This window comes from Telmatherina bonti (assembly GCF_933228915.1).
Source record: "Telmatherina bonti genome assembly, chromosome: 5".
NCBI classification, from domain to species: Eukaryota; Metazoa; Chordata; class Actinopteri; order Atheriniformes; family Telmatherinidae; genus Telmatherina; species Telmatherina bonti.
Window position 1 is genome coordinate 8929814 of NC_136623.1, and position 27454 is coordinate 8957267.

General features: G+C 43.3%; 1 protein-coding gene across 1 annotated transcript in view; it reads right to left on the bottom strand.

Annotated features, from left to right (window-relative positions):
* Window positions 1-27454, bottom strand: part of rftn1b (raftlin, lipid raft linker 1b) — a gene marked incomplete at its 5' end in the record, with an annotated part of 156991 nt that overhangs the window by 22741 nt on the left and 106796 nt on the right. The window contains one exon of the mRNA XM_079241438.1: window positions 10818-10936. Coding sequence (XP_079097564.1) covers window positions 10818-10936 — 119 coding nt within the window. The remainder of the gene's footprint in view (window positions 1-10817; window positions 10937-27454) is intronic.

The window sequence follows — 27454 nt, forward strand, 5'->3', positions numbered from 1 at the left end:
AGGACACTCCGCTGCGTGGACGTTAATTTACCAGCCGCGGCTCAAGTGGTTGTCTTCAAATAGGCGGTTCAGTCTTCAGCCTCTCTTTGTGTCTCTGGGCAGGATGATGCGCCCAGTTAAAATACAGAAGAAGAGAAAGGAAGGCAGATTCAGGCTTTTAGAGCCCATTTTTTCAGGGGGCTGAAGCAAAGCACCCCTAAAATCTGAGTTTTATGGGTTTTTTTTTGTGATTGTATGCGTTTTTTAAAATAAACAATTAAACTATAAAAGTGTAGAAACTATTCACTATCTCGTTTAAAAAGTATTATTTTAACCCCTCACTTAGGTTAGTCTTTATGTGTGTTGAGGTAGTTCTCTAGCTTATATATATATATATATATATATATATATATATATATATATATATATATATATCTCAATGTTGATATCTCTTAACAAATCTGAAACACATTGTTTGGGTGTGTGCCATGAGAAGACTTCCTTTATTACTATTACTGAACAAAAACCTTCATATAAAGAACAATGAGCTGAAGAGCGGCACTTATTTAGTTCCTTGGTTTATATCTCGTTGCATGAAATGCTGCAACACAAAGCCTTTGAGTAGAGATGGAGCATTGCTTGATTTCCAGAAAGACAGTAAACGTCTCGCTACCAGCGAAGTAAACGATAAAACCTTCAGCTGATCAACAGAAAGCTGCTTATATTCTTTTGGGAGATCAATTATGGCTAAATGGGGAGGAGCTTGTAGATTTTTATGAAGTATTTTTTACATTATCTGGAAATATTTTTGCCTGAAACGGATAAACAACAATAACACCTATGAGAACAATTACAATAAGAGGCTTTATTTTCATTACAGGTGAGGCCTGGAGAATTGTGCCAGTCAAGCTTTAAAAAAGTGAATTCTACAAAAGAAAATTATTATTATATAATTAAAATTAGATCCCTTTATTAAGTCATATCGGTGTATAAGCAAAAAACAGAAGATATGTCAGAAGATATGTTATATAGTTCTTTGTAAATCCAAAGTTATTTTTGAATTAATCAAATATTTCATACGAAAAATGTTGAAACTAAGTGAATTTTGATTAAATTCAGTGATTCAGTTTCCTTTTTGAAAGAACAAAAGGATTTGAGTTTGGAGCCGAGTTTCGCTTCATGCACTGCTTCACACATCAACGTGCATCGCAGCCGATACTGCAAACGTAAGAAGACATCTTTAGAAGAAGACAGAAAAAGAAAGACAGAGAAACCCATAAGACAACATTGTGGTGACTTTTCCTGGCTGGAGAGAGCTCAGAGGAGAGGTAGGATGCAAGATGGACGCCGGGTTAGCCGTCATTAGGGACCATGTTACTGAAAACATCTATAAGTTCTGAAGTTGCTCCATAAGAGTTAGTTTTAACAACTTGGCATATAAGTAAAAGTAAGTGGACTTAAGTCTAATGATTGCTTGTGTCTGCGTTTCTTCACCTGTTTGATTTCAGCATGTATAAAAATGTAACTGGTTTAGGGGAACATGTTTCAAAAGGCACGAAACATGTTATGAAAACCAAATGTGAACCAGTTACCATTTAAAGACTTTTGTCAGCATGCTCACAAAGTTTCATTTTGTCTTCTTTCTCTAAAATATTCAGCTTTGGAGGAAGATGTTTGTTTATACCTTGACATGTTTCTGAAGAAGACAGCAGACGCCAGTGGAAGCGTGTCAAGGTAAAAACAAACTCGACTCTGAAAGAGTAACACTGAATATATTTTGTCAGCTTGGTTTAAAAACATATTAAAGTGAACTGATGTCACAGAAATGTGTGAAATGGGAGCAACGTCTGACAAGCCTTCACAGTGGTGGAAGGTAGTTTGTTGAAATTGCAGGTTGGCGCCATGGAAACGACTCGGAAAAAGAAATGAGGCGGTTCTGTCTTGATGGACATACTAATTCTCCAAGCTGTATTCATCATGGCAGACACAGATTTCTTCTACTGATTTCAGTTTTAGTCTAAACCAGGTTCATAATAAAACTTTTTTATGGTTCAGGGATGGTTGGAGCGTAAGAGTGAGGTGATGATGAAGTCATAAATCACATGGATGTAGGGGGGTGTATCCATGTGAACCAAGATCATGTTCACGCTGTACACTGGTCAAATCAGCCAAACCTTTACAATAATATATCCCCATTCCCACCAGAGTTGGCGCTGCACAAGTATTTAGAAAAAGAGAGATCTGCGTGAAGAAGAAAACTTTGTTGCGAGTTAAACAAGGAGACAAAACTATGGCTGTTTTGTGTTTTATTGTCTCTTATGCAAGGGTACTGGAGAAATACACTGCAGCAGTGGACGCAGCATGAACACCAGACGATGCAATCTGGTAATGCTATGTATTTACCCATAATGCAACACTACGCCAATTGCAGGAAGTGCCTTCCTGTATTTGGTCCACTTGAAACGGGCCGAGACCTGCGTTTGTAGGTGGACTGAATAAGAATTAATATGGTGCATGCACGTTTCTCCAAACAAAGCAGGTTTTCAGAGCAAACGGACGAGGATTTAAATAAAAAAGGCTGATGTGAATGTGCTCCTGGTTTCCCCAGTCTGACACAGTGGGACACTAGTAACATCTGTGATCAATGACAATTTATTCTTTTTGCAAAGATTTAATCTGTTTATTTTTATTTTTTAGATGGACATAAAAACTGCTACCTAAATAAAGTTTGATTAGATTAGATCAGGATTTATTTTTTTTAATTTATTTTTTTTAGATTTTTCTGGTTGGCATGGCACTGTTATTAAACATTAGTAACCATGCCAACAGGTGGATTCTTTGGTTCAAGAAGCTGTTTTAAGTATTTGAAGCTTAACTTGGTGAACCCTCAAAGTAAAGAAGAGATAAAGAGGAAATGATGGCGCTGAGGTAAAGGAGAGGAACAGCTCACGTGAAGGAGGAAGTTCAAACCGTTTATAAAATCTTCCTTAGGACCACTAAATTCACACCTACAAGGACCGCCGTCCTGCTCAAACACACCTGACTTAAATCTCATGGATCCAACAGCATACAAGGTTCTGCACAATGACTGTTTGAGTCAGGTGTGTTGGAGCAGAAACACACTGAAATCGTGCAGGACTGCAGCTCTCATCAAGTTGATCAAGGATCCTCACGAAATACATGAGAGAAAATACACTTAATATCACTGTAAGTGTGTAAAACAAGGTTAGTTAACTGTGTAAACCATACTGTGCATAAATGTTCAAATGCACACACAAATCTCTAGAATTGTGTGGGTTTGTGTGCAAATCTCTAAAAAAAAGCATAAACATTCACGTTTTACCTCTAGGCTCCTAAGCAGACACACGTGCACAGATCACCTTTGTTTCTAATAGCAAACCGCTCTGTCATAAAAGGCATCTTTCTCTCCTGAGAACTCGAGACGACCCAACTTCCCACCAGAACTTAAATGCACCATGTACGCATGAAGATGCGAGGCTCACAGACGTGCACACTCTCACAACCAACCCCTCATGCATCTGTGTGTAAACGCAGTTTTGTCTGTGTGTCACAGGCAATTTGTGCACATGTATGTAACAATCTGTCTGCATAGCAGCCTGTTGACCATGAAACTGTGAGATTTGCGAGCCTGAAGATAAAAGTTGTGCACTGCAAAAACTCAGCCTTAAAAAAAGAAGAAAAAAATATACAAAAATGAGGTAAATGTTGCTTAAAATAAGATCAATTATCTGCCAACAGAACAAGAAAATTTGGCTTGTCAAGACTTCCCAAAACAGGTAAAAAATACTCTGTAAGAATATACTCTACTTTATAAATTTAAAATAAATTTTAAATCTATTTTAAATTTTATTGTAAATTTTAAATAAATTTTAAAATAAATAAAATAGAGTAAATTTATAGAATATACTCTATTTTATAAATTTAAACTAAATTTTAAATGTATTTTAAATTTCATTGTAAATTTTAAATACATTTTAAAATAAATAAAATAGAGTAAATTTATAGAATATACTCTATTTTATAAATTTAAAATATATTTTAAATGTATTTTAAATGTTATTGTAAATTTTAAATAAATTTTAAAATAAATAAAATAGAGTAAATTTATAAAGTATACTCTATTTTATAAATTTTATAAAGTAAAAAAATACATTGTAACAAGAGGAATTTCCTGGCATGAAAACTAAGAATTATCTTACCTTTAAAAAAATAAGCACACGTGAACTCAATTTAAGATTTTTAATCTTACTTAGATTTCAGTTTTTGCAGTGTGAAAGGTTCAAGTGTTTGTTTGTTTGTTTGTTTTTTGTAGTTTGTGCATTTGTAGATTTATTTAGCTGTGTAACACAGTGTATATTTGCAAGTTCTCAAAGTCACAAATCAGTCCACAAGCCAAGTGTCACACAGCGGTAATCAGTCCATCTTTTCTCCGTTCGTGTCCTTGTCATGTCGTTTTTGAAGAACACATTCAGGCTAAAATACCTGACAGACCCAAGACAGGAGGACAAATCTAATCCTGGACATGATTTGCTGCTGTCGCGTTCCAAATGATTAGGAACACCAGCTCAGAAAGGTGTGTGTGTTTGTTAAACTTCTGAGATGGAGAGTTCCTCACAAACCTGGTTTGTCCAAGCAGACCGAAGAGCCTCGACACCGCGATGTTCAGAGATGAGGCAGTCAATGACGTGGTTAAATATGAGTAATTTATTACAAATATAGAAAAAGTGATGCAAATAATAGAGCGCGCATCTGAACACAGTGCAGTCGAGCAAAGTCTGACTTCCGTCCTGAAGCTAGTGTGTATATAGCTGTATCATAGTGCCGTACTGGCGACCCTGTGCCAGAAGAACACGTCTAATCCAGACGGACACCACACTGCATGTGGTGTCAGCTGACCTACAGAAATAATCTCAAAACATGATGATTTAGCCACATTTCCAACTTTCCAAAACTTGTTTGAATGATTGTTTTTCACCTGAAACTGCATTTATATAACATCTCGAAAGAATATTTAAATGTCATTCAACTGAATTCACCCACCTTAACAGCCAGCTGTCAGTAAACTAAGATACACCTTCAGTTCATGTGAAAGGCTGCTAGTGTGAACAGCTCTATCTGTTCCCTCCTCACAGCAACTGTCACAGCCGTGTTATATAAAAGATTTAAGGCATGTTTTCATTAGGTGCTAAATAATGCTACCTTATTTCAGGCTGATTAATAACACAATAATGACGCAGCAAGATGTGTCCCATTACTCTGCAGTTTTAGTGTGTGATTGCACACTGAAGGCATAACTGCACTTTAACCCAAACACAAACTATTATTTCTCTCATTTTAACAATGCAAATAGATGCACAGAATGTACTTTGAAATGACACACTGGATATGCTGAAAGAGTGTGCTATTTATATGCAACTGCTTGATGTAAAACCTGTTAGAAATCACACTGCATGGTGCATTTAAATTGTCTCTCATGCATTTTAAAAGAGGAGCCTTCAATAAATAAATGCAGCATTGGCAGCTGCAGGAGTTGCTTTATCCCATCAGCCAGGCATTAACTTATCGTTTGACCTTTTAAAAACATCAAAGGTTCTGCAGTTTCTTCAGGTGGTCTGAAACTTTCCTCTTCGCTTCATGCTAGCAGATCATTTCTAAGCAGTTTTAAGCTGGCATGATGCTGACGTAATGTAAAGTAAATAACAAGACTGGATGATTTATTACAGTTGCATGCAGTAGAACATTCTATGTGTGTTCATATACCTAATCTGTGAAGAATCTGAATATTCGTTAGAGCTCAAATACAGCATGTTGCACTACATGCTTGTGCCATAATGGAGCCACTAGTGGACCTGGCAGAGCTGGAGTGGATAATGGTGCTTTTAAAAAAATATACAAAAATGGGATGAAAGAGAGGCAGTGCTCCTCTTGCACATCAGCTCTAATAAACCTTAAACTCTGTTCATCTTGTCATTAAAGAAAACATTATAAAAAGCAGCACACAGGTAGATGTTTTGTTCCTTCATCCGACGTGAATTCAGAGAAACGCAACACTTTCCTGTTAAAGGACTTCGTCCCTCTTAATGAAGACATTTTTCTCCAGCAGACGACGGCGAGCAGACATTCTGGGACCAACCTGGGCTGAAGCCTGACAGTGAATATGTTTTGTTTGGTTATTGCTCCTGTGAAGCGCAGTGATGGGAAAGAGCGCTCTCAGTACATTAGTGTCAAGGCAGCTCCTGTATTCCTGTATTGATTTTCCCACAGGACACAAGAGATGAGAAGCCGGTCCTAATTGGAGTTTCATAGCAGAGACTCTTGATGGGTTATTCATTTTCAGACACTTTACCGTCTCTACTCTGTGGTTCCTATTCAGGTCATTTTTGTTCAGGAAAGGTGCTGCATCTTCAGGCAGGTGCAGCATGTCGTGATGTTTGTATGTGACCAGAATCTGTGATGCTTTAACTTGAGAAACATGTGCGTGAGATCTTTAGCTCCAAAGACATTTCATGCATAATCAAACCTGTAATATAATATTACATTCTTCATACATTCTGTGTATCACTTGTCTTCTTCTTTTTCTCTTCAACTGTTGCACATACGTCCAGCAAACCACGCTGGCTGTGCACAAACTCAAACATGTTCAGATGGCTCTTCTGACACTAGAAACCTTTAAAAAGTTGGGCTGCATGATGCTATATGCTAACCTAAAAAAGATTTAAGTTTTGGATTGCAGAATTATCTATCAGTTAAGTTGTCTTATATCTGAAGTTATCTGGTACTTTACATGAGCTTCTACATGATTAAGTAGATAAAAACATTAAAAAGCTTGGAACTCCATAACTTCTCTCTGTGTGCATGAATTTGGGATGAAGACTCGTTATGAGAAATTTAGCCTTCCACAAACTGCAGCAGGCTGTTTCTCTTGTATTGTGACTGAGAGAAACCATGATATTCTGTATTTCAGAAGGACTGACAGCCTCACCACCACTTTTCTTCAGTGTCTTTCTCGCAGTTGCCGTCTGGTGATTGCTTGCTCTGCCTCCTATTTAAGCACAAAAGCCTGTAGTCGGGGTGTTGCAGGCTTGACCTGTGCAGACACAGCACATTCTGCTCTTTTCCTTTGGTTTGGTTTTGTCTTTAGAAGGAGCTAAGTCTAAACTAAGCTACTGAGATATTTTGGCCCGAGAGTGGTTTGACGCGCCGCTTTGATGTGATTGACATCCACTCAGATACTTGATTTGAGATTAATCAATCTTTATTCCTTTGCAAGAATTTTGTGGCATATACACGTCTCGCGCCCTGAGGTCAAAAATCTTTTGCCTTTCTGGGCCAAACATCGACCAAACCAGTGACGCGTTCCCCCTATATGCGTCACCTGCCCAGGTAACAATACAGTGCCCTCTAACAGCACCAATGAGAATGCAGTTAAAGAAATCGGCTCCTATAGCTTTGATTCAGACACATTTCCATACATCCATGCACCACCTGCAACACTGATGCAAACCTTCACACAATTAACTTGTGTTTCCTTGATAGGTAATATTTTTGTAAAGAACCGCCTTGTGTCTGGCTCCCTTTGTTGTTACAGCAGCTGAGCCAGACTGTAAGAAGCTTCATCCTGGTGAATGAAGCTAAAACTTTAGCTGATCTGGAAATTAGCTCAACTTGCATGTGGCTTTCAGCTTCTTCCTTCCTGTCAACAAAGACAAGTGAAACAAGACAGGAGCAACAACTTTTATCACCCCCTTGAGCCATAAATTACTTGCAAAATAGCAGAATCTGAAAGAGATGGACCCAAGCAAAGTAAAATAGTCATCTACAAAGCTTCAGCAAAGTTCATTGCAAACTCTGGCATGCTTTCACTCGTCTCCTTTTGATTCCAGCTAACGGCTAATGAGCCACAACAACAATGCGTTGTTCTAAAAATCTTCATCTTGCCCTCTGTTTTTATGATTGAAAGAGGAGCCTGAAGTCACCATCTTCAGGATTCGAATGGTTGGAAAAACCAAAAAAAAAAAAAACAAAGAAAGAAAAGCAAATGTTGGAGATTTCCCAGTAAGATTACAAGCCAAGTCCACCACTACTTCCTGTATAAAACCAATAAGGCCCAATCCCCATTGGTACCCTTGGCTGTGCCACTTTCGGGGGATCAAGGAAAGACTAGTGGTCCTTTGTGTCATTGTTTGGGGCTTTACGATGATAGATCACCAATACTCAGACCTGGCGCCACGAGCGTGCCACAAGGCTTGACCATTCACAAATCTTTCTATTTCAATTTATAAATGAAAGTAATTTATTTCAAATCAGGGTGGATGAGTTTAGAAATGAGACGAGACATAGCTAGCTAGCATCTGTCCCTAAAACCCCAGGTGGATGTGTTCCGCTTCCTCCTGCATCGTCTGTAGCCAGATTGAACTTTGTCCAAGTTTGTCTGCTGCAGATGTTTACTTCTTTTACAGTTAAACGAGTGCAGAATCAAACAGGTTTGGTAGATCTCTGGTGTCTTTCTCTAAAATAAACTTACATGGAGTTGTGCAGGTTAGCCACTGAGCGTTAGCACGGTAAAAATATCTGCGTTGCCTTGAGCTTTTGTGTTGTTCCAATGGCTTTGGACGTATCTGATGCTGTTGCTGTTTAGGTTTGTTGATTAACTGATCGCAGCCTCACACTCTGTTGTATTAAGAAGTGGGTATACTCTCAAGTTTTCACCATTTTTTTAAAGTAGCCCAGAAAAACGCTGTTTCAGAAAAAGTGACATGTAAAACTACTCTGTTTGGTTTACCCCAAATATCCATCAGTATATCTGCTCATTGTCACATAATTTCTGCTCTTTGGTTTCAGGGTAGAAGAGTTTTGAAATGACCAATACTGGCACACAGACTGGAGAGAGACAGGTTCATAGACATACAGATATCTTTATTATGTCTATGTTCAGGCTAAGGTTTACGCAGCTGATGGCTAACTGCACCGGTGTAGCATGGCTAACCTTAGCTGAGCTGCTGGTTGACGTAGGTACATGTGGGACGTCGGTTATTGTAAAAGCAGCATCACAGGGGGTTTAGAAGTGGGTTTACTCAATGCTGACTGAAAAAGAAGTGTGTTTACTCTGAATACCCGCGTACACCCTGGACTACACCACTGGTTGAAATGACTCAATTTACTTTTTTATTAATTACATAAATGTTCTGTTTTCTCTTATCTTTCATGTTAGAGCTCATATCTGCGTGATCCAAAATGTTTTTTTTAATAGCGGAGACAAATACTTTTTTAATTGTGCTCTTCTAATCTGCTTCAATATGGACCAAGTAATGAATCATCTACATCCCATCAACATTCGCTGATAAACTCAAAGTTCACTTGATAAATGCGTCCCGCCCACAACCATTAACCGCCAACTGAAAATACTCATTCCTTGATCCCCAGAAGACCCTTTGTTCCTGCTAAACAAAGAGACTGGGTGGACTGGTTGAACCTGAAGCATCTTAGCATCCTGAGTTGGATTCTTTCAGTATTAAACTCTTTTATTCAGATCACATGAAAAACTCCTCTTTGCATTAAAACACCTGTAGATTAGATGCTTTTAGAGAAACCCTTTTCAGATGCAAATCTTTTTTGTAAATTTGACTCATTTTTATGCAAAAAAAAAAGAAAAAAGAATAAATCCATTTTTTTTCTTCCCTGATGAACAGTCACCAATTGGGAGATGACACACTCCCACTTGACAACAATATAAATGATTGCATGCCCTCGGTGAAACTGCTTGTTTTCCTCCTCTTCCTCTCTGAGCTTCATACATCCAACTACCTGTCAGACTTTTAGAACAGATAAAAGTATAAAGCACCGGAGAGAAAAGCCGATGAAAAAAAATCTGTAATTAATACCCCCCTTTTCAATTTAATGATCCTGCGCTGGAACAATAACAGGCTATGAAACTGCTTTGCATATAAATTTTAGGCAGTTTTCACAAATAATGGGGATGACGTGCAACCCTTAAAGAGTGTGTGTCAATCTGATTTGGCATTGTGGAGATCACTCGCGTGAAGCAGTTTTCCATAAAGCCCCAGAGGAAGAGTCAATTGGATCTTCTGGAACACTGGTGAAGGTTGGCATCGTTCTTGTTCTGTGTTTTTGAAGAAGCCTTGAAATCCATTAAACTGTAACAGTATTGCCATTCAGGCTGCACTGCTCCCACCAGACGACTGCAGGAGTCGTTTTATTGGCACATGAGGCCATCAGCTCTGGGCTGGTCAGTCAGAGAGGCGCATTTGGGGGACAAAAGTCTCCTTTCACACTTGGACAGCCACAGGCTGTGAAAAGTCTGAATTCAATTACCTAGATAGCATCTAGACACACATACAGACACAAAAATCAAACTCCAACACTGAAATACTGGACGCAAACACATGCACATGCAGCTCCCACTGCAAACATGAATCCTTGCAGACACATGCATACAGATGAAAGGCTATAAAACGGCGTCTAACCCTTCCACCCCTTATAAAAAAAAAGAAAGGAGAAAAATCCATTTCCAGCTTGGAACTTGTGGAGTAGGGACACTAATCGGCAGGCAGATAAGGGCTTGTTTGTTCCTGATAAGACAAGCGACCACAACACATGGAAGTCAGATTTGCCAGATCTGCCTTTGGGGTTGTTTGGGGAGGGGCTGGGGCCCCGAGTCGAGGAGAAGGGCACGATATCTGAGTGAACACCAGCTGCAGCGCTAAGGGACAGGAGTTAAATGTGCTGCTGTTTGCTTTTCAAGAATAAAAACACGTCCACTTCCAAACTAAGTCACACGTACGTTCTCACATACTCACATCGATAACGGTCCACTGCTCCACCACGATGGCGTCGTATGTCGGCACGGACGCGTTCGGCTCGCCCTCGTTCGCTTCCTGGAAGATGAAGACGCTTTCCACCGTTTTAGGCAGCAAATCTGCAAAGAAGAAGAAAAAGAAAAGATTAGAGCCATGAAAAGAGTATTTACTGGATGGAATGTGTGGGTTTTGCCTCTCATGCTCTGCCGTAGCCTCCAGGCCACAGGAAATGGACTCATATCACTCATCCACAATCACACACACAGCCTCTTTATTACACAGCCAGCAGTTTGGGCCATTTGTATAAGAAATGAGCTCTTGTGCATTTTCCAAGGAGACGTCAAGTTAAAAAAAAAGGAGCAGGTATCCCTCATCTCAGATGTTAAACCACTCAAATGATGTCTTCTTTGCAGTTTTAGGTGTCAAAATCCACGTTATTTCTCTTTCTTTGTTAATGGCGGACTGTTAAACAGAGGCTAATTACTAGCAGGGATCAAGGTGAATGCAAGAGCTGATGGGTTTAAAAGAAGATGGAGATTTAAGTGAAGTCAACATGTAACAACTGCTTTAATGAAGTCAGTCCATGAGGGATAAAGCATAAATCCTTTTGCTAAGCCTGCATTATTCCCCCTAAAAAGCCTGGAATGAAGTGAGCCGCATAGAGACGCCGCATCGATGCCTTGGACTGCTGGTGTGATTGTGTGCTGCTGACCAAATGGATTTCTTAAGCTCTTCTGTTGGAGACTGACTACACCACGATTGGCATCCGAGACAGAACTCCCCCCCCCACAAGCCCTCCAACCAGCCTCTTGTTATTCATTTGATGCACATGCACACCCCGTGCAGGTGTGTGCGTACGCACAGACACGATGCAGGCCTCCCGGTCCAGTCTTCCCAGCTGGCCTGAGTGCTTTCTCATTACTCCCACACCATTTACAAGCTAATACAGTTTGCTGGGACTCGGGCAGCAATACAAGACACTCCACATTTCATTACTGGACCTTAATAATAGAGGCAAGCGAGGAGGCTGCAAACCCTGCGAAAAGAAGGAGGGAGGAAGCAAGACAGAGGGAGAAGCAGAGAGGAGGATGACAGGGTCTTTTATTTCACCCCCTCCCTGAAAACCCATTTAGGACCCGTGCACGCTCAATTGAAGACATCTCTCAGACATGCACTGACTCCCTCAAATAAAGACATCGCTTATGTTCACTCCATCCTGCCTCCCTTTGCCACTTCTCCATCCTCCCTTCTTCCTTATGCCAGAATTCTCCACCTCATCTGTCATCTTTTCCTGTTGAGCGTCTGAGAAATAAACGTGTCTGGGGAGCTCCAGGTGACGAGGCCCAGCGTCGGAGCCCTGCCAGCACCACAGGGATCACTCAGGTGCGATCAGCACAAGCCTTCTGTCTCGTTGCTCTACATGGATCAGCCTGTCTCTGGTGATAATGCAGACAGACTCGCAGCAGAGAAAAGCAAGAGCGAGAAGCGGGAAAGTGGATGAGAGGGAGCTGGTTGCTCTGGGCGTCGAGTCTGTCAGGGGAATGCACTGGTTACGTGCACGAATAAACATTATCTCGCGCCTATTGACTGTTAGCTGAGCTGTGCAGCCAGCAGCACCGACTGAGAATAAGTTGTTTACACTTGCAAAAACCACCGTGTGCCCTCGGTAAAATTGTTCTGCATCCCTCGTGACTCACGCGCTCAAGGTCGCAGGGCGAAGCATGCAGATACAGATGCACTGAAAACAGGGAGTGACACAGCTGGGACTGAAAGGCGCAGAGGCAAGCGACGTGGAGAATCGGTGAGCTGGAGTGGCAGGGTGACAGCAAGTGACACGCAGGAGCTGAAATCAGCACCTCGACGACACAGGAAAGAATCTGCTCCACTGACACACACAGGTCGGCTTTTTAAAGGGCTGAATTCAAGCACAAGCATTTAGGTTTCAGGGATTTCAGGGATTCAGCTCAGTTACTGCAGCATTCTGGAAGTTGTGCGAGCAAAATAAGGTGCGTTTTGTTATTCAGAGACTTCAGACTTGAGTTATAGACGCTCCATCCTCTGAAAATGCTCACCTTAGACAGAAAGGGGGGGGCGCTTTGTTCAAATTGTGCACGTGGGAATGTTTTACTTTTACTGAGTTCTGCTGTTGGTCGATTACAATTAGAATTTTGCCAAGTTTTTATCGATCAGCACGTTTCTTCCTTGAAGATGTTTCTCACTTCAATATAATTGCGTTGGACACAGGGTATGAATTACAGGGGGGATGAGGGGGGCATGGCCCCCTGTAAACACTCATCTGAGACACATGGGGAGCTCTAACAATAGTCCGTTCAGTAGGTTCCTGATTCCTGATTGATGTTTCTTAAAGATGCATTTAAGAACCGTTTCAGTTTCCATCAGTAATGCCGCCACTCAATCGGTAGCTAACTCTGCATCCATCTGCAACCTTCCTGTACTGAGATTCCTCCAGCGAGTCTGATCTTGACTCCTGTTCATTCCCTTTCCTCTTCCAGTCTGATATTGTCTTCTTGGGTTTCTTTGCTGAAACAGCCACGACATGCATTCAAAACGACCACTTGCTAGCATGTGATGCGATGCGTGAAGCGAAACTTGGAAGCTGTGAGGTGCAGTTTCTCAGCCTGCTGGGTAACACAGCTCCAGAAATGTACGATAAATGTAAATGTATGATCAAACAAGCGAGGAACACAGAGTTTTATGGTCAGAAGGTTACAGAGCACAACTTTAAATGAAAAGCATTGCGATAATTTGTCAGTATTTTGTGTTTATTGATGGATTACAATACATTTCCTGAACATATTTCATTACTTTGCATTGCTTCCTTCTCCAGACAGCCATGCATTGTGGTGCAACACTAATTATCGGCTTATTTGTGGTGTTTTATTGATTGATCTGTGACAACTTTATCATAGAAAACTGCAATAAAATCAGTTTTACACCCCCTGCCGCTACGCATGTCTTAGATTTGGCTAACAAACGAGGCTGACCTTAATCTGATACAATGATGAATTTGATCATTTTGATGACGATGTGAGTGTGTTTCTGAGCTACGATGATGGTGATTTATTTTCACTCTTTGCATCAGCAGGAGCGATTCGCTACAGGAGCTATTTTAGCTCCACAAACACCAAACAAATCGCTGAGCAGCCATTTGTTGTTAAAATAACTTTCTGATCTTTTATCCAATTTTCAGTTTATGTTGCAACTGTAGAGTAAAAAGGAAATGTCCGGAAAAACTAAGAGATGTTGATGTGAAACAGCAAAGCAACATTACAATCTGCAAACTGCTGCTTCATTTGGTGGTTTGCTTGATTTAAGTTACTTTCCTATTATTCATTTATTTTATTCAAGTGAATTGTTGTGTTTTAAGCCCTGTTACTGGTACGGAAAAAAGCGTTGGACTGCATGTATGTGTGCTGTGAACTATGAACATTCCTGCATTACTTTTTAATGCTGTCGTTTTGTGAGATGTTTATGGTTGCATCAGCTACATGCAGTAGTAGCAGAATGGTTATGACAATAACACTGACTTTGACCACACTGCAGTGCACATTAACTTAAAATAAGGCTCATGAAAAAGCCGACTTGCACTTCAAACCTTGGACATAATGGCTGCATTCACAGGAATAAAAGTTGGAGCAGATTTGACAATTTTTTTAAAAGCTGAAAAAAATCTAACTTGACACTTTCTCTTAAACTGGTTTAGTAAAAATAAACTGTATTTTCACTAGAGGAGAGGAGGTCGGCTACATTGCTTAAAATTATAACTTAGCTGTAGAAATAGTTGGAATGGATGAAAAATGTTACCGTGGTTACAGAACGATGGTAACTCGACGGAGAAAATCTGAAAGGACTTGCCCTGAAACTACAGATGTTCAGTAAACGCTCAATAAAAAAGCTTTTAGATACGCTAACTAGTCCAGTCTTATCATGTCAATAGATCCTGTCCTGGAAGATGTCAGTCAGTCATGAGGTTACTGGTTGTCAGCTCACACCAGAAACATCCAGCAAGTCAAGTCGTCGTAATGCCTGCCAGACAGAATTCAGGACATAGTTTCCACTGCTTGTACAATACATCAAGTCTTCCTTAAAACAGACAAAAGCCACTGAAAGTCAGAGTAAAAACCTTTTTGCAGAAGTTCTTCGAAGTGCACTTTAAAATAGCAGCATCAACACAAGACTCAATAACAGCAACATAATAAAGCCTCCATGCAGTCAGAATGAGGACTGGTTCAAAACTCCTCTTTGCTGCATCTTTTAATAACGGACCACACAGTCCAGTAAAATCCAGAAAGACAAGGTTTATTACACGGAAAAGAGGTGGAGTCCATCAAACGACCTTACAGACAGGAAGCAGACACAAAACAGAGCCGCCATGGACTCTACATCCAAGGACAAGTCAAAAGTCAAAACCAGGAATAAGCTGTGGTCATTCGCTCATTAGGAAAGCACAAAAACAAACAGCTGTGAAGCTGGTGGCACAGGAACTCTGTGTGTGTATGCAGAATGAATAATAAATGATAAATCAGGTGTGGATGGCAGGAAGCAAGACGAGGGCTGATCAGCTAAGAACAAAAACAAATGAGGAACAAACACAAGAAGCAACAAGAACAGAACTGAATTAGTTAAAAAAAAAAGTATTTATAAGAAAAACAAAGAGAAAGAAACTAAAGCAGGGGTGCTATTAAAACAAACTGCTGCGTCTCATCATTTCTGTGCAGAAAAATGACATCTTTTGTTCTTTTTCTTCATTTCAAATGTCAGGTGCATCAAGTGCAGGCTTGATGTGAAATGCGTTAAAAGGAATGCAAATATGTTTGTCCAACCTGGAAGGACCACTGCTTCAGCTGCCAATGTGTGTTTGGACATGAAACTTACACACTCAGCTGCCTCCACATGACTGGAAACGGACACATATAAAGTGATGCAGGTTTAGGTTTTTAGTCTGTGAACATACATACTTTAAACATGTAAATATAGGAATGTTTGTTGTCATATTTGCAATTATTTAGGGTGTGACTTTAAGTACGAGTCAGTTTGTAAAACTGATCCCAAAATAACACAATCATATAACTTTTATAAACAAATTTAGGCTTAAAAGTGAGTACATTTGTGTTATCTAGATATTTCTTTGTTGTAATAATGCTTTTTGGCAACATGTCTTATACGGTTGCCTCGCAGAAGCAACTACCCTCGGCGACCGCGTCGTCCATTAATTTCTGATAATGGACACCTTGTCAGGCATTATCCCTTACATAAGTCCTCAAAAACAATGTTATGCATCTTTCTGTGATCAAAGATCCCCCAAAAATGCATTACATCCCTCAAGCCTGCTGTTGTGAAGGGAGAAAATTTATCTGTAAACACTTTCAGTATGAAAACATTAATTATTCACAAATGAGCACATCTCCGGGCTCCTACATGGATCAACAACCGTATGTTCAAGCCCAGTTGACCGCTGGCAGGCCGGAAAGTGACCCTGCCCCCGGTCATGCCTGGTGACATGATTTAAACATGCGTGCCAGACCCTGCCTCAGACAGCTGCAGACCGGCCGCTGACAGCTTATCTATATTTCAAACAGAACGAAGAGACGTGCACAAAGAGGGAACCAGGGAGGAAGAGGTGAGGGAGTGTAATGGGTGGAGGGTGGATGTGGCTCTTCCCTGTGGAGCCAGATGTGTGGCAGCTGGCAGGCGGGTGCCTACGGGTTGCCAGGCAGACTTCAGCTGGTAGGGAAGGAACAAAGGCTGGTGACTGCATAGCAGGGGATGATTGCCACTGCAAAGATTTATTCATTCATTTGATTTAGATGAAATCAAATCCTAAATGGATGAAAATATAAGTGAGAAGGAATGTATTCAAAAGAATCCTAATTTATCCTTGTTTTTTAATCTTCTGATAGTATTGGCTAACACATATTTATTCTCCACAAATGCCTGGATGTATTACAAGTTAAACTGATAAACATCTTTTTCATTCTTATGTTCTGGACTCAAGCAAATCTGGGACATAAACATTCCCTTCTCTAGAAATGATTTCTAGTTCAACATTAATGCAGCCGGACACGTATTCAGGCATGACAGAGGAATTATTGCTCTGCTCGCAACATTCAGAGCAAACACCCTTTTTTTTCTTTATTTTTTGCAGCAGTTCATTGAGAACAGAGCTGACATTGCATAAGAAAATTTACACTTTTATTTATCAAACATGCCTGGGAGTGACTTCTCAGGTTTAGCTGAGGTACAGCGAAGGAATTCTCTGATTCAAGCTTGAAGCTTTTAGAGAGATTTCACTTTAACCACCTGAGTGCATTTACATTTGCTCTGATGCCAAAACATGCTTTAAATTGGGTGTGCTAAGAGAAAACACATGTAGGGTCTGTCCTCTGACTGCAGCTTGGAAGGGAAGGAGACGCATGCTTCCGTGTCAAACCTCATAGTACAACATGCTGGAGAGCTAATTACACTGCGAGATGGGAACTGTAAACCCTGAACACTTGGCAAATAAAAGAAGTGGGCATCCACAGAAGTCAGGACCATTAGAAAAAAACCTGCTTCGAACACGTTTTTTTCCCAGAAGTGAATAAAACTTTGCTAGACAACTGATGCTCTCGCAGCTTATCCTGTTCCATGCAGGTCCACATCAAAAAATCTCTATAATTTATGTAATTTATGCCATAATATTGTCTTACTGCTAAAACTGCATATCTCCAAATATTTCCTATCATTTGATTTAGATTTAAAATTATGTAACGCCAATGTTTCTGCACAGCTAGCATAGATCTAGAAATGTTAGACTTGTACTCTGCTAGCTAACATGCTTTTGCACTTGTGTTGTAAATGTAGCTCTTTTTTCTGTTTTGACTGGTATTTCTGGTGTTTAGTTTATCCATCCATACATTTCTTGCTGCTTATGCAGGATTGCTTTGGGCAATAGTCTAAGGGTTGGGACACACTTGCTATGTATGCTTGCGTACACTGCAACGTTTAGCTACGTTTGTGCTTATACCTGCTGCAAACAACGCAAGCAGGCTCCAGCCAAAACGTTCAATACTGGAGGTCACCACTAGAGGGGGGAGTACGTAGCAAAGCTATCTGCCATTTTGTTTACATGCAAACTTGTGTTCAAGAGGGATCCTGAGACATTCCCAGGCCAACTGAGAGATGTAGTCCCTCCAGCGTGTCCTGGTCCTCCTCCTGGCATCATCTCACTGGGGAGATGTCCAGGAGGCATTCAAGCCAGATTCCTCAACCACCTCATCCAGCTTCTACCCTGTAGAGAACACTCATTTTTGCTGCTTGTATTAATGAGTTTAGCTTTTTGGTCACTACTCACAGCTGGTGACCATAGGTGAGGGTAGGAGCGTGGGTCAATTGATAAATTGAGAGCTTTGACTTTTGGCTCAGCTCTTTTCTCACCACAACAGACTGATACAGAGTCTGTATCACTAAAGACCCCTCACAGGTCCACTAGTCAATCTCACACTCCATCCATCCCTCACTTGTTAACAAGACCTTGAGATACTTAAAGTCCTCTACATGGGGAAGGACCTCCTTCCAGACCTGAAGAGGAGACGCTACCCTTTTTTGAGGACCATGGTAATGAATGTGGAGGTGTTGATCTTCATAGCAGTTGCTTCACACTCAGCTGTGAATCATTCTATTGAGAACTGAAGATGACAGTCTGATGAAACCAACAAAACATTATCTGCATGAAGCAGAAACTCAAGCCTGAGGCCACCAAACCCGATCGCATCAACACTTCAGCTGCACTGAGAAATTCTGTCCATAAAGAAGCTTTATGTTCTTTTGGAAACTTATGGATAACATTAAGTTTAAACAAGAGCTTATAAACAACTGCAAACCCTGAGACATGTTTAAAAAAAGCTTGACTGCTGTAAATTAATACAACGGCTGCAAAACACACATGAATTACTCAGACAGTTTAATAAAATCTGTCCTACTTAAGATTGCCGTGCGGAAAGAGGATGTTGCTAAGAGACTCTGGTTTGGAGCCACTGTTTATTCTTGGCCACCCACTACTGCCCAATACACCCTGAAAACTGCCAGAAGATTTGCGTTGGGTCCTGAGGGACCTGTGGGATCCTGGTCCCAGTCCAGAGATCTGCTCCAGTCCTCTGTATGTATGGAACTAAAACCACACAAAGGTCCTGTATCCTGTTTACTTTCAGTTTAATATACAAGAAAAATCTTGCCTAATCCATACATTTTCATGTGTGTGTGTAAATTGGTGTGCTCATCTGTCATGGTACATGTCTGGATGTATCTATTTGCCTGTCAAATGTTTTGCAGGCACTTCCCACAATATGGCTGAAAGTAGGAGTTATGACAGCTGCATCTGTGAGCAGCTCCCCAAAATTCAATATCTCTTTCATATCTGACACTGTGGCTCAGGTGAGGTCTCTGCTCACTGCAAAAAAATAAAAAGGCCTTTCAATGCCTGAGCAGTTACTCACACATACACACACATTCACATGTGTATGCAAACAGCGTCCCTCAATACTGTCTCATCCCGTCTCACCATGGAAACCCATTTTAAAAGACAGTATGGGGTGAAATGATGTGTTTTTGTCTGTTGTCTGTAAGTGTGAACCCCTGTGAAGTACGTCAAACAGCTGATGGTCAGGCCTGTATGATGAATGACTGCAGAAACATGGACAAGCATGTTTTTATTTAAAAAAAAAAAAAAAGTGAATTTCCATCTCAAAAATCAGATTTGCAAACCAGAATAACACAATTACTGTATGTGGTCATTACCTAGCTGTAGTCAAGCACCTAATTTAACTACAAATGCATGATTGTAGTTCCGTGCTTTTGAAAAATTCAGATGTAAGTCAAAGAAAAGGTTTACTGGAGTAAAATGTAAACCATTAATCACACTAATTACTTTATATAAATACTTCAGTGCATAGAAATGCTAATTTTGCTGAAACCATTATGATCAGCGAGAGGAAACCATTTTAATGGAGCAAACAGTTCAGAACAGTGATGTGATTTATGGTTCTATACTAATGTAGACTAATATACTTGTCTTACTATGCTGATAGAACAGACACAACATTTTTCCTATTAAGGAGTAGTTGAGGCTCCTAATATATACATTCATACTTTTATATATTTATATATATATATATATATATATATATATATATATATATATATATATATATATATATATATATATATATATATATATACATACATATATATATATATATATATATATATATATATATATATATATATATAAATGTGTATTTAAGCAATTTTAATGATCCCAATAAAATGCATTTCTTTGGTATGCCAGCTTCATCCTGGGGGAGTTGTAAGTCTGTCTCAGCTGACTGAGCTGGTGGGGAACATCACCACAAAGCCATCACAGTCATGTACACACTGACACCTACTTTTGCATGAAATTTTACAGAAAATGTAGAAAGTAGATGCTAAACTGATATTTTATCATGAATGTTGAACATTTCAGTGGGGTCTTGAGATGGTAATTCTTCCATCTCAAATACTTTACTAAAAACCAAACCAAACAACGGTGGTTGGAGTACCTCAATGTAAAATGTTTTAGTTAGTGTGGTAGTCGTCTTAGTCTAATGACTTCTTGACATGAACAGGGTGAGGAAGATTACTTTCTTTTTATTTAGGAGTGCCAATGTCTGATTCTAAAGATTTACTAACTTCCAGATGCATCCCTTCTCCAACACACCTGAATGGCATGTGGATGGGGGATTTCAGCCATTTGATTCAGGTGTGTTGGAGAACAGATACCTGTGAAAGTTGCATAATGGTAGATCTTGAGAAGTGGACTTGGACAACCCTGGTTTTTAAACATTTAGTGGTCCATAGATACTGAAGACGCTTCTTTGGGGTAGTTTGTGGTTAATCACAGAGAACAGCATGTTATGATATAACACTGAAAAGTTGTACGTGCGATTTTAGGAGTTTATAGAGGGTCTAATTAATTAAATGTATTAAAATAAAGATGGATTTAAATGTGCATTCATATCAGGACTAGACTCGGTCCGATCGGGAACTCGGTTCGTTCAGGAACATGAGGCGTGACATTGTTCTGGACCAAGCTTGAGTTCATGCTACTCTTTACAAAAAAAAAAAAAACATGTTTCACTTAAATAACATGGAGCTGCATCAGGTCCTAGTAGTCTGGGTTGATCAGTTCCTCAAGTCCGGGTTGATCATGTCCTCGTGGTCGAGGTTGATCAGGTCCCATTCGTCTGGGTTGATCAGGTCCTAGTGGTCTAGGTGGATGTCCTTGTGGTCGGGGTGGATCAGGTCCTCGTGGTCTTGGTTGATCACGTCCTAGTGGTCTATATGGATCAGGTCCTAGTGGTCTAGGTGGATCAGCTCCCAGTGGTCTCTATGGATCAGGTCCTAGTGGTCTTGTGGATCAGGTCCTAGTGGTCTTGTGGATCAGGTCCTAGTGATCTGGGTGGATCAGGTGCTAGTGGTCTTGGTGGATCAGGTCCTCGTGGTCTTGGTGGATCAGGTCCTCGTGGTCTGGGTTGATCAGGTCCTAGGTCTTAGTTGATCAGGTCCTAGTGGTCTATATGGATCAGGTCCTAGTGGTCTAGGTGGATCAGCTCCCAGTGGTCTCTATGGATCAGGTCCTAGTGGTCTTGTGGATCAGGTCCTAGTGGTCTATATGGATCAGGTCCTAGTGGTCTATATGGATCAGGTCCTAGTGGTCTAGGTGGATCAGCTCCTAGTGGTCTCTATGGATCAGGTCCTAGTGGTCTTGTGGATCAGGTCATAGTGATCTGGGTGGATCAGGTGCTAGTGGTCTTGGTGGATCAGGTCCTCGTGGTCTTGGTGGATCAGGTCCTCGTGGTCTGGGTTGATCTGATCTCTACATGCATGTTTTGGCTGCATTTAGTCGTGATGTTGTGCACTAAACCCACAATAGTTTTGTAGTCCGCTTCCTGTACTTGGTCCACTTGAAATGGACTGAGACCTGCGTTTGGAGGTGGACCAAGTCCGCTTCTTTGATCCAAATCAGAATTAATTTGTGCATTCACATTTCTCCAAACGAAACAGACTTTCCAAACAACCGGGCACTGATTCGAGTCAAGCGACTGCTGTGAATGTGCACAAGGTTCATTCTGACATCATGGAAAAAACCAAATATCCCCGACGGTTTGCAGGACGTTTCTCTGGCAGAACGTCTCTAGAAAACTCCTGCAAGCAGAGGGAACTGTCATGATTTGGGTTTTTCCCTTTGGTTTGTTTTCAGGGTTCCTGTTTTATTTTGTAGTTTTCCTGTTTAGTTCCCTCGGTTCTTGTTTAGCTTCATTGATTTCCTGTTATTGAGTTCACCTGGTTTCATTTTGTTAATTACTTCACCTGTCTCATTGTGTTCTGTGTATTTATACCCCTCACTTTTTGTCTTGTGTTGCTGGTTCATTTGTTGGTTTTGGCCCTCACTTTGTCTTGGATTAAAGTGATGTCTGATGTCTGCATACCGGCTTCCTGACTCCTGCATTTGGGTCCACATCCCTACAGCCACCGTGACATAATGAACCAGCCACCCAGGACCCAGCAGGAGAGGAGAAAAGGACACTCCAGGCGCCATAAGCAGAAACCACCAGAGACCATGACATGTGACGAACTGGTGGGTATTTTGCTTGGGCCTGGACCAGTTCCTGAGCTGGTGGAGAGGGAAGTCCGGTCGCGGTTCTGGGGAACCAGACTGGCTATCAAGCCACCAGCTCTACGGTCCACGTCTCCGGCGCTGCAGGCTCCCACGCCAGCGCCCAGAACCCGTCTGGCGCTGCAGGCTCCCACGCCAGCGCCCAGAACCTGTCTGGCGCTGCAGGCTCCCACGCCAGCGCCCAGAACCTGTCTGGCGCTGCAGGCTCCCACGCCAGCGCCCAGAACCTGTCTGGCGCTGCAGGTTCCCACGCCAGCGCCCAGAACCCGTCTGGCGCTGCAGGCTCCCACGCCAGCGCCCAGAACCCGTCTGGCGCTGCAGGCTCCCACGCCAGCGCCCAGAACCCGTCTGGCGCTGCAGGCTCCCACGCCAGCGCCCAGAACCCGTCTGGCGCTGCAGGCTCCCACGCCAGCGCCCAGAACCCGTCTGGCGCTGCAGGCTCCCACGCCAGCGCCCAGAACCCGTCTGGCGCTGCAGGCTCCCACGCCAGCGCCCAGAACCCGTCTGGCGCTGCAGGCTCCCACGCTAGCGTCCGGGTCCACGTCTCCGGCGCTGCAGGCTCCCACGCTAGCGTCCGGGTCCACGTCTCCGGCGCTGCAGGCTCCCACGCCAGCGCCCAGAACCCGTCCGGCGCTGCAGGATCCCACGCCAGCGTCCGGGTCCACGTCTCCGGCGCTGCAGGCTCCCACGCCAGCCCCCGGGTCCACGTCTCCGGCGCTGCAGGCTCCCACGCCAGCGCCCAGGTCCACGTCTCCGGCGCTGCAGGCTCCCACGCCAGCGCCCAGGTCCACGTCTCTGGCGCTGCAGGCTCCCACGCCAGCGCCCAGGTCCACGTCTCCGGCGCTGCAGGCTCCCACGCCAGCGCCCAGGTCCACGTCTCCGGCGCTGCAGGCTCCCACGCCAGCGCCCAGGTCCATGTCTCCGGCGCTGCAGGCTCCCACGCCAGCACCCAGAGCTCGTCCACCTCCCTTGCTCCATGTTCCCGAGGGGGTCCCAGGACGGGACGCTCCTCCCTTGCTCCATGTTCCCGAGGGGGTCCCAGGACGGGACGCTCCTCCCTTGCTCCATGTTCCCGAGGGGGTCCCAGGACGGGACGCTCCTCCCTTGCTCCATGTTCCCGAGGGGTCCCAGGTTGGGACGCTCCTCCTCTGTCCCAAGTTCCCGAGGGGGTCCCAGGTTGGGACGCTCCTCCTCTGTCCCGAGTTCCCGAGGGGGTCCCAGGTTGGGACGCTCCTCCTCTTTTGTCCCGAGTTCCCGAGGGGGTCCCAGGTTGGGACGCTCCTCCTCTTTTGTCCCGAGATCCCGAGGGGGTCCCAGGTTGGGACGCTCCTCTTTTGTCCCGAGTTCCCGAGGGGGTCCCAGGTTGGGACGCCCCTCCTCTGTCCCGAGTTCCCGAGGGGGTCCCAGGTTGGGACGCTCCTCTTTTGTCCCGAGTTCCCGAGGGGGTCCCAGGTTGGGACGCCCCTCCTCTGTCCCGAGTTCCCGAGGGGGTCCCAGGTTGGGACGCCCCTCCTCTGTCCCGAGTTCCCGAGGGGGTCCCAGGTTGGGACGCCCCTCCTCTGTCCCGAGTTCCCGAGGGGGTCCCAGGTTGGGACGCCCCTCCTCTGTCCCGAGTTCCCGAGGGGGTCCCAGGTTGGGACGCCCCTCCTCTGTCCCGAGTTCCCGAGGGGGTCCCAGGTTGGGACGCCCCTCCTCTGTCCCGAGTTCCCGAGGGGGTCCCAGGTTGGGACGCTCCTCTTTTGTCCCGAGTTCCCGAGGGGGTCCCAGGTTGGGACGCTCCTCTTTTGTCCCGAGTCCCCGAGGGGGTCCCAGGTTGGGATTCTCCTCCACTGGCCTTCTCCCCCGTCTCCAGTGTCCGGCGAGGAGGTCGCTCCTTCTCCCCCGTCTCCAGTGTCCGGCGAGGAGGTCGCTCCTTCTCCCCCGTCTCCAGTGTCCGGCGAGGAGGTCGCTCCTTCTCCCCCGTCTCCAGTGTCCGGCGAGGAGGTCGCTCCTTCTCCCCCGTCTCCAGTGTCCGGCGAGGAGGTCGCTCCTTCTCCCCCGTCTCCAGTGTCCGGCGAGGAGGTCGCTCCTTCTCCCCCGTCTCCAGTGTCCGGCGAGGAGGTCGCTCCTTCTCCCCCGTCTCCAGTGTCCGGCGAGGAGGTCGCTCCTCCTCCTCCGCCTCCAGTGTCCAACGTGAGGGATCCAGAGCCGAGGCTGCCCCCGTCGTCTGGGCCTCCCGGCCGCCCTCCAGAGCCGAGGCTGCCCCCGTCGTCTGGGCCTCCCGGCCGCCCTCCAGAGCCGAGGCTGCCCCCGTCGTCTGGGCCTCCCGGCCGTCCTCCAGAGCCGAGGCTGCCCCCGTCGTCTGGGCCTCCCGGCCGTCCTCCAGAGCCGAGGCTGCCCCCGTCGTCTGGGCCTCCCGGCCGTCCTCCAGAGCCGAGGCTGCCCCAGACTGTTTCCTGAGCTGGGCCGTTTGGACTCTTCCCCTGGACTTGTGCCCCATGACTTTGTTTTTTCCCTTGGTCCCTCCTCCGGGCCTCCTCCTCCCACCCGTCTCTGGACTCTGAACTTTTTGGGCCGTCCGGTGGCCGGCCCTTGTGGGGAGGGTACTGTCATGATTTGGGTTTTTCCCTTTGCTTTGTTTTCAGGGTTCCTGTTTTATTTTGTAGTTTTCCTGTTTAGTTCCCTCGGTTCTTGTTTAGCTTCATTGATTTCCTGTTATTGAGTTCACCTGGTTTCATTTTGTTAATTATTTCACCTGTCTCATTGTGTTCTGTGTATTTATACCCCTCACTTTTTGTCTTGTGTTGCTGGTTCATTTGTTGGTTTTGGCCCTCACTTTGTCTTGGATTAAAGTGATGTCTGATGTCTGCATACCGGCTTCCCGACTCCTGCATTTGGGTCCACATCCCTACAGCCACCGTGACAGGAATGTCATGGTTTCTGGGTTCAAGGTCAAGTTGTTTTCATTTCTGATCCTCTTGTTGTCTTTTATTTTGTAGTCTTTCTTCTTGTGCTTGCATCTGGTTGATTTTTAAACCTGCTTCTTGTTTGTTATTTAGCCCCTCAGTACTCCAGCTCCCAGTTTCCCTTTGTCCTTTCCCAGTTTGTTGGTTGGTCATGCCATGTCTGTATTTGCTGGTTTGTCAGTCTTTTCTAATGGTCTTCTGTTGTGTCGTTTATTTTATTAAACCATCTCAGTGCCTCTCTGGCCTCTTCCAGTCCTGGACTTGGTCCCTCATTCCTCCCCTTCAGCTGCAACAGGAGAGCGTGCACACTCCACACACAAGTCATGCTTAGCAATTAATTATGTTACCAGGAATTAATATTACAGCCAAGACGTCCAAACAAAAATGAAATGGACACTAACAGCAGACTTGATCGCTCCTACAGGGAGTCCATTACTCTGATATGATTTTTTTTGTTTGGTTTTTGAGTTGCTTTGTTGTATCTTTTATAAAAAAAAGATTCTTATAAACCTACTAAATGAAATTGGATGAACACCACATTAATATTGAATATCGGCTTGTCACATTATCCGTTACTCCTTGTGATTTAGATCTGCATCTCTCGGAGCTTTTAAGTTGATTAGAAATTATGTTAGTAAAGGCTTCAAAAACTCAGAGGTGAAAGGATAATTAATATCAATCAGCTGCTAAATGAGCGCTTTTGCATTACAACAGAACAATGATGAAAAATGGGAAATGTATAGTTTAGAGTGTTGCAGTGTTCGCTGGAGAAAAAAAACATGACGTACCTTGAAGTTCGTATTCATCCAGCAGCAACAAAACCGTCTAACTGGGAGGGTTTGGTGATTTTAAGATGATGGTTTCTGGTTTCCCGGTCGGCATGCTTTCTTCTTCTACAGCTGATTGCTTTTGAGCAATCAGCTCTGCAGTAGCTGGAGGCTGAATGCAAAGCAGGTTGTGTGCAGTATTGAACCCACAGGTAACTCTGACTGACGGACTACGAGCAGGATTAATGAAGGAGATTCAAAATCTGGTGACTGACAGCAGCTAAGTGAACTTGTATTTCTATGTTATCAGAAAAGCAGCTTTATTGGTGTTAGAATAATGTCATGTAATTGACGACGCATATGGCAGGAGAGAATGACAAAAGAAAACTTTTGATCAGAAATATTCTGCGCTGATTGTTGCAGATGTTCAGACTTGACTTAATTAGAATTCAGTGACTGTTTCAGCCTGTTTACATTACCAATCAGCCTGTAAAGATGCTCCCTGAGCATCTAATGAACCTTTGAAGATTTGTTAGCAGAGCTTCTGAATCTTGATGTGTTTATTCAGATAAAAGTCATGCTTGTGCCGTGTTGCATGATGAGGAGAGCGCTAACGCTGAACTACCACACCAGAAACAGTCAGGAAGTATGACATATCTCTAATAAAACCTAAAGTGCTGCTGAAAGCAAAGTATCAGCTGTAACACGGATGCTTTGCATAACGTTAATGCCTTCCACAAGCGAGGACTTTACCTGTGCTGATGGAGTTGGCTTTGATTTGTATGTCAGTCTCATTGGTTGATTGGCCCAGGTGTGTACTGGTGTGTGTTCTATATAAAGGAGCTGGTTCAGACATTCAGTAGGATTTTCCACATCTGGCTTTAGGAGTCTTCACAGATTTCTCTTGATCTGTTCAAGATGCTACATTTTTGTAATAAACTATTATTATTATTCATCAAGCTGGTGTTTTTTTTTTAATTTTTTAATTTTTTTAACCTCCAAAGCATCTTTTCCTCGTCACCTGCTGCAAGTAACACACATGCAAGAACTGCAAGAACTGCATGTTCTGCTCGCAGTGTGAAGCAGTACAGCAAGTTTGCATGATAATATTTCAAAACTCATCGGATCATAAACCAGGAGTACAAATCGAGCACGATGATCATCTATCTAAGATACCACAGCCATCCAGTCTGAGAAGATATGTCATGAAAA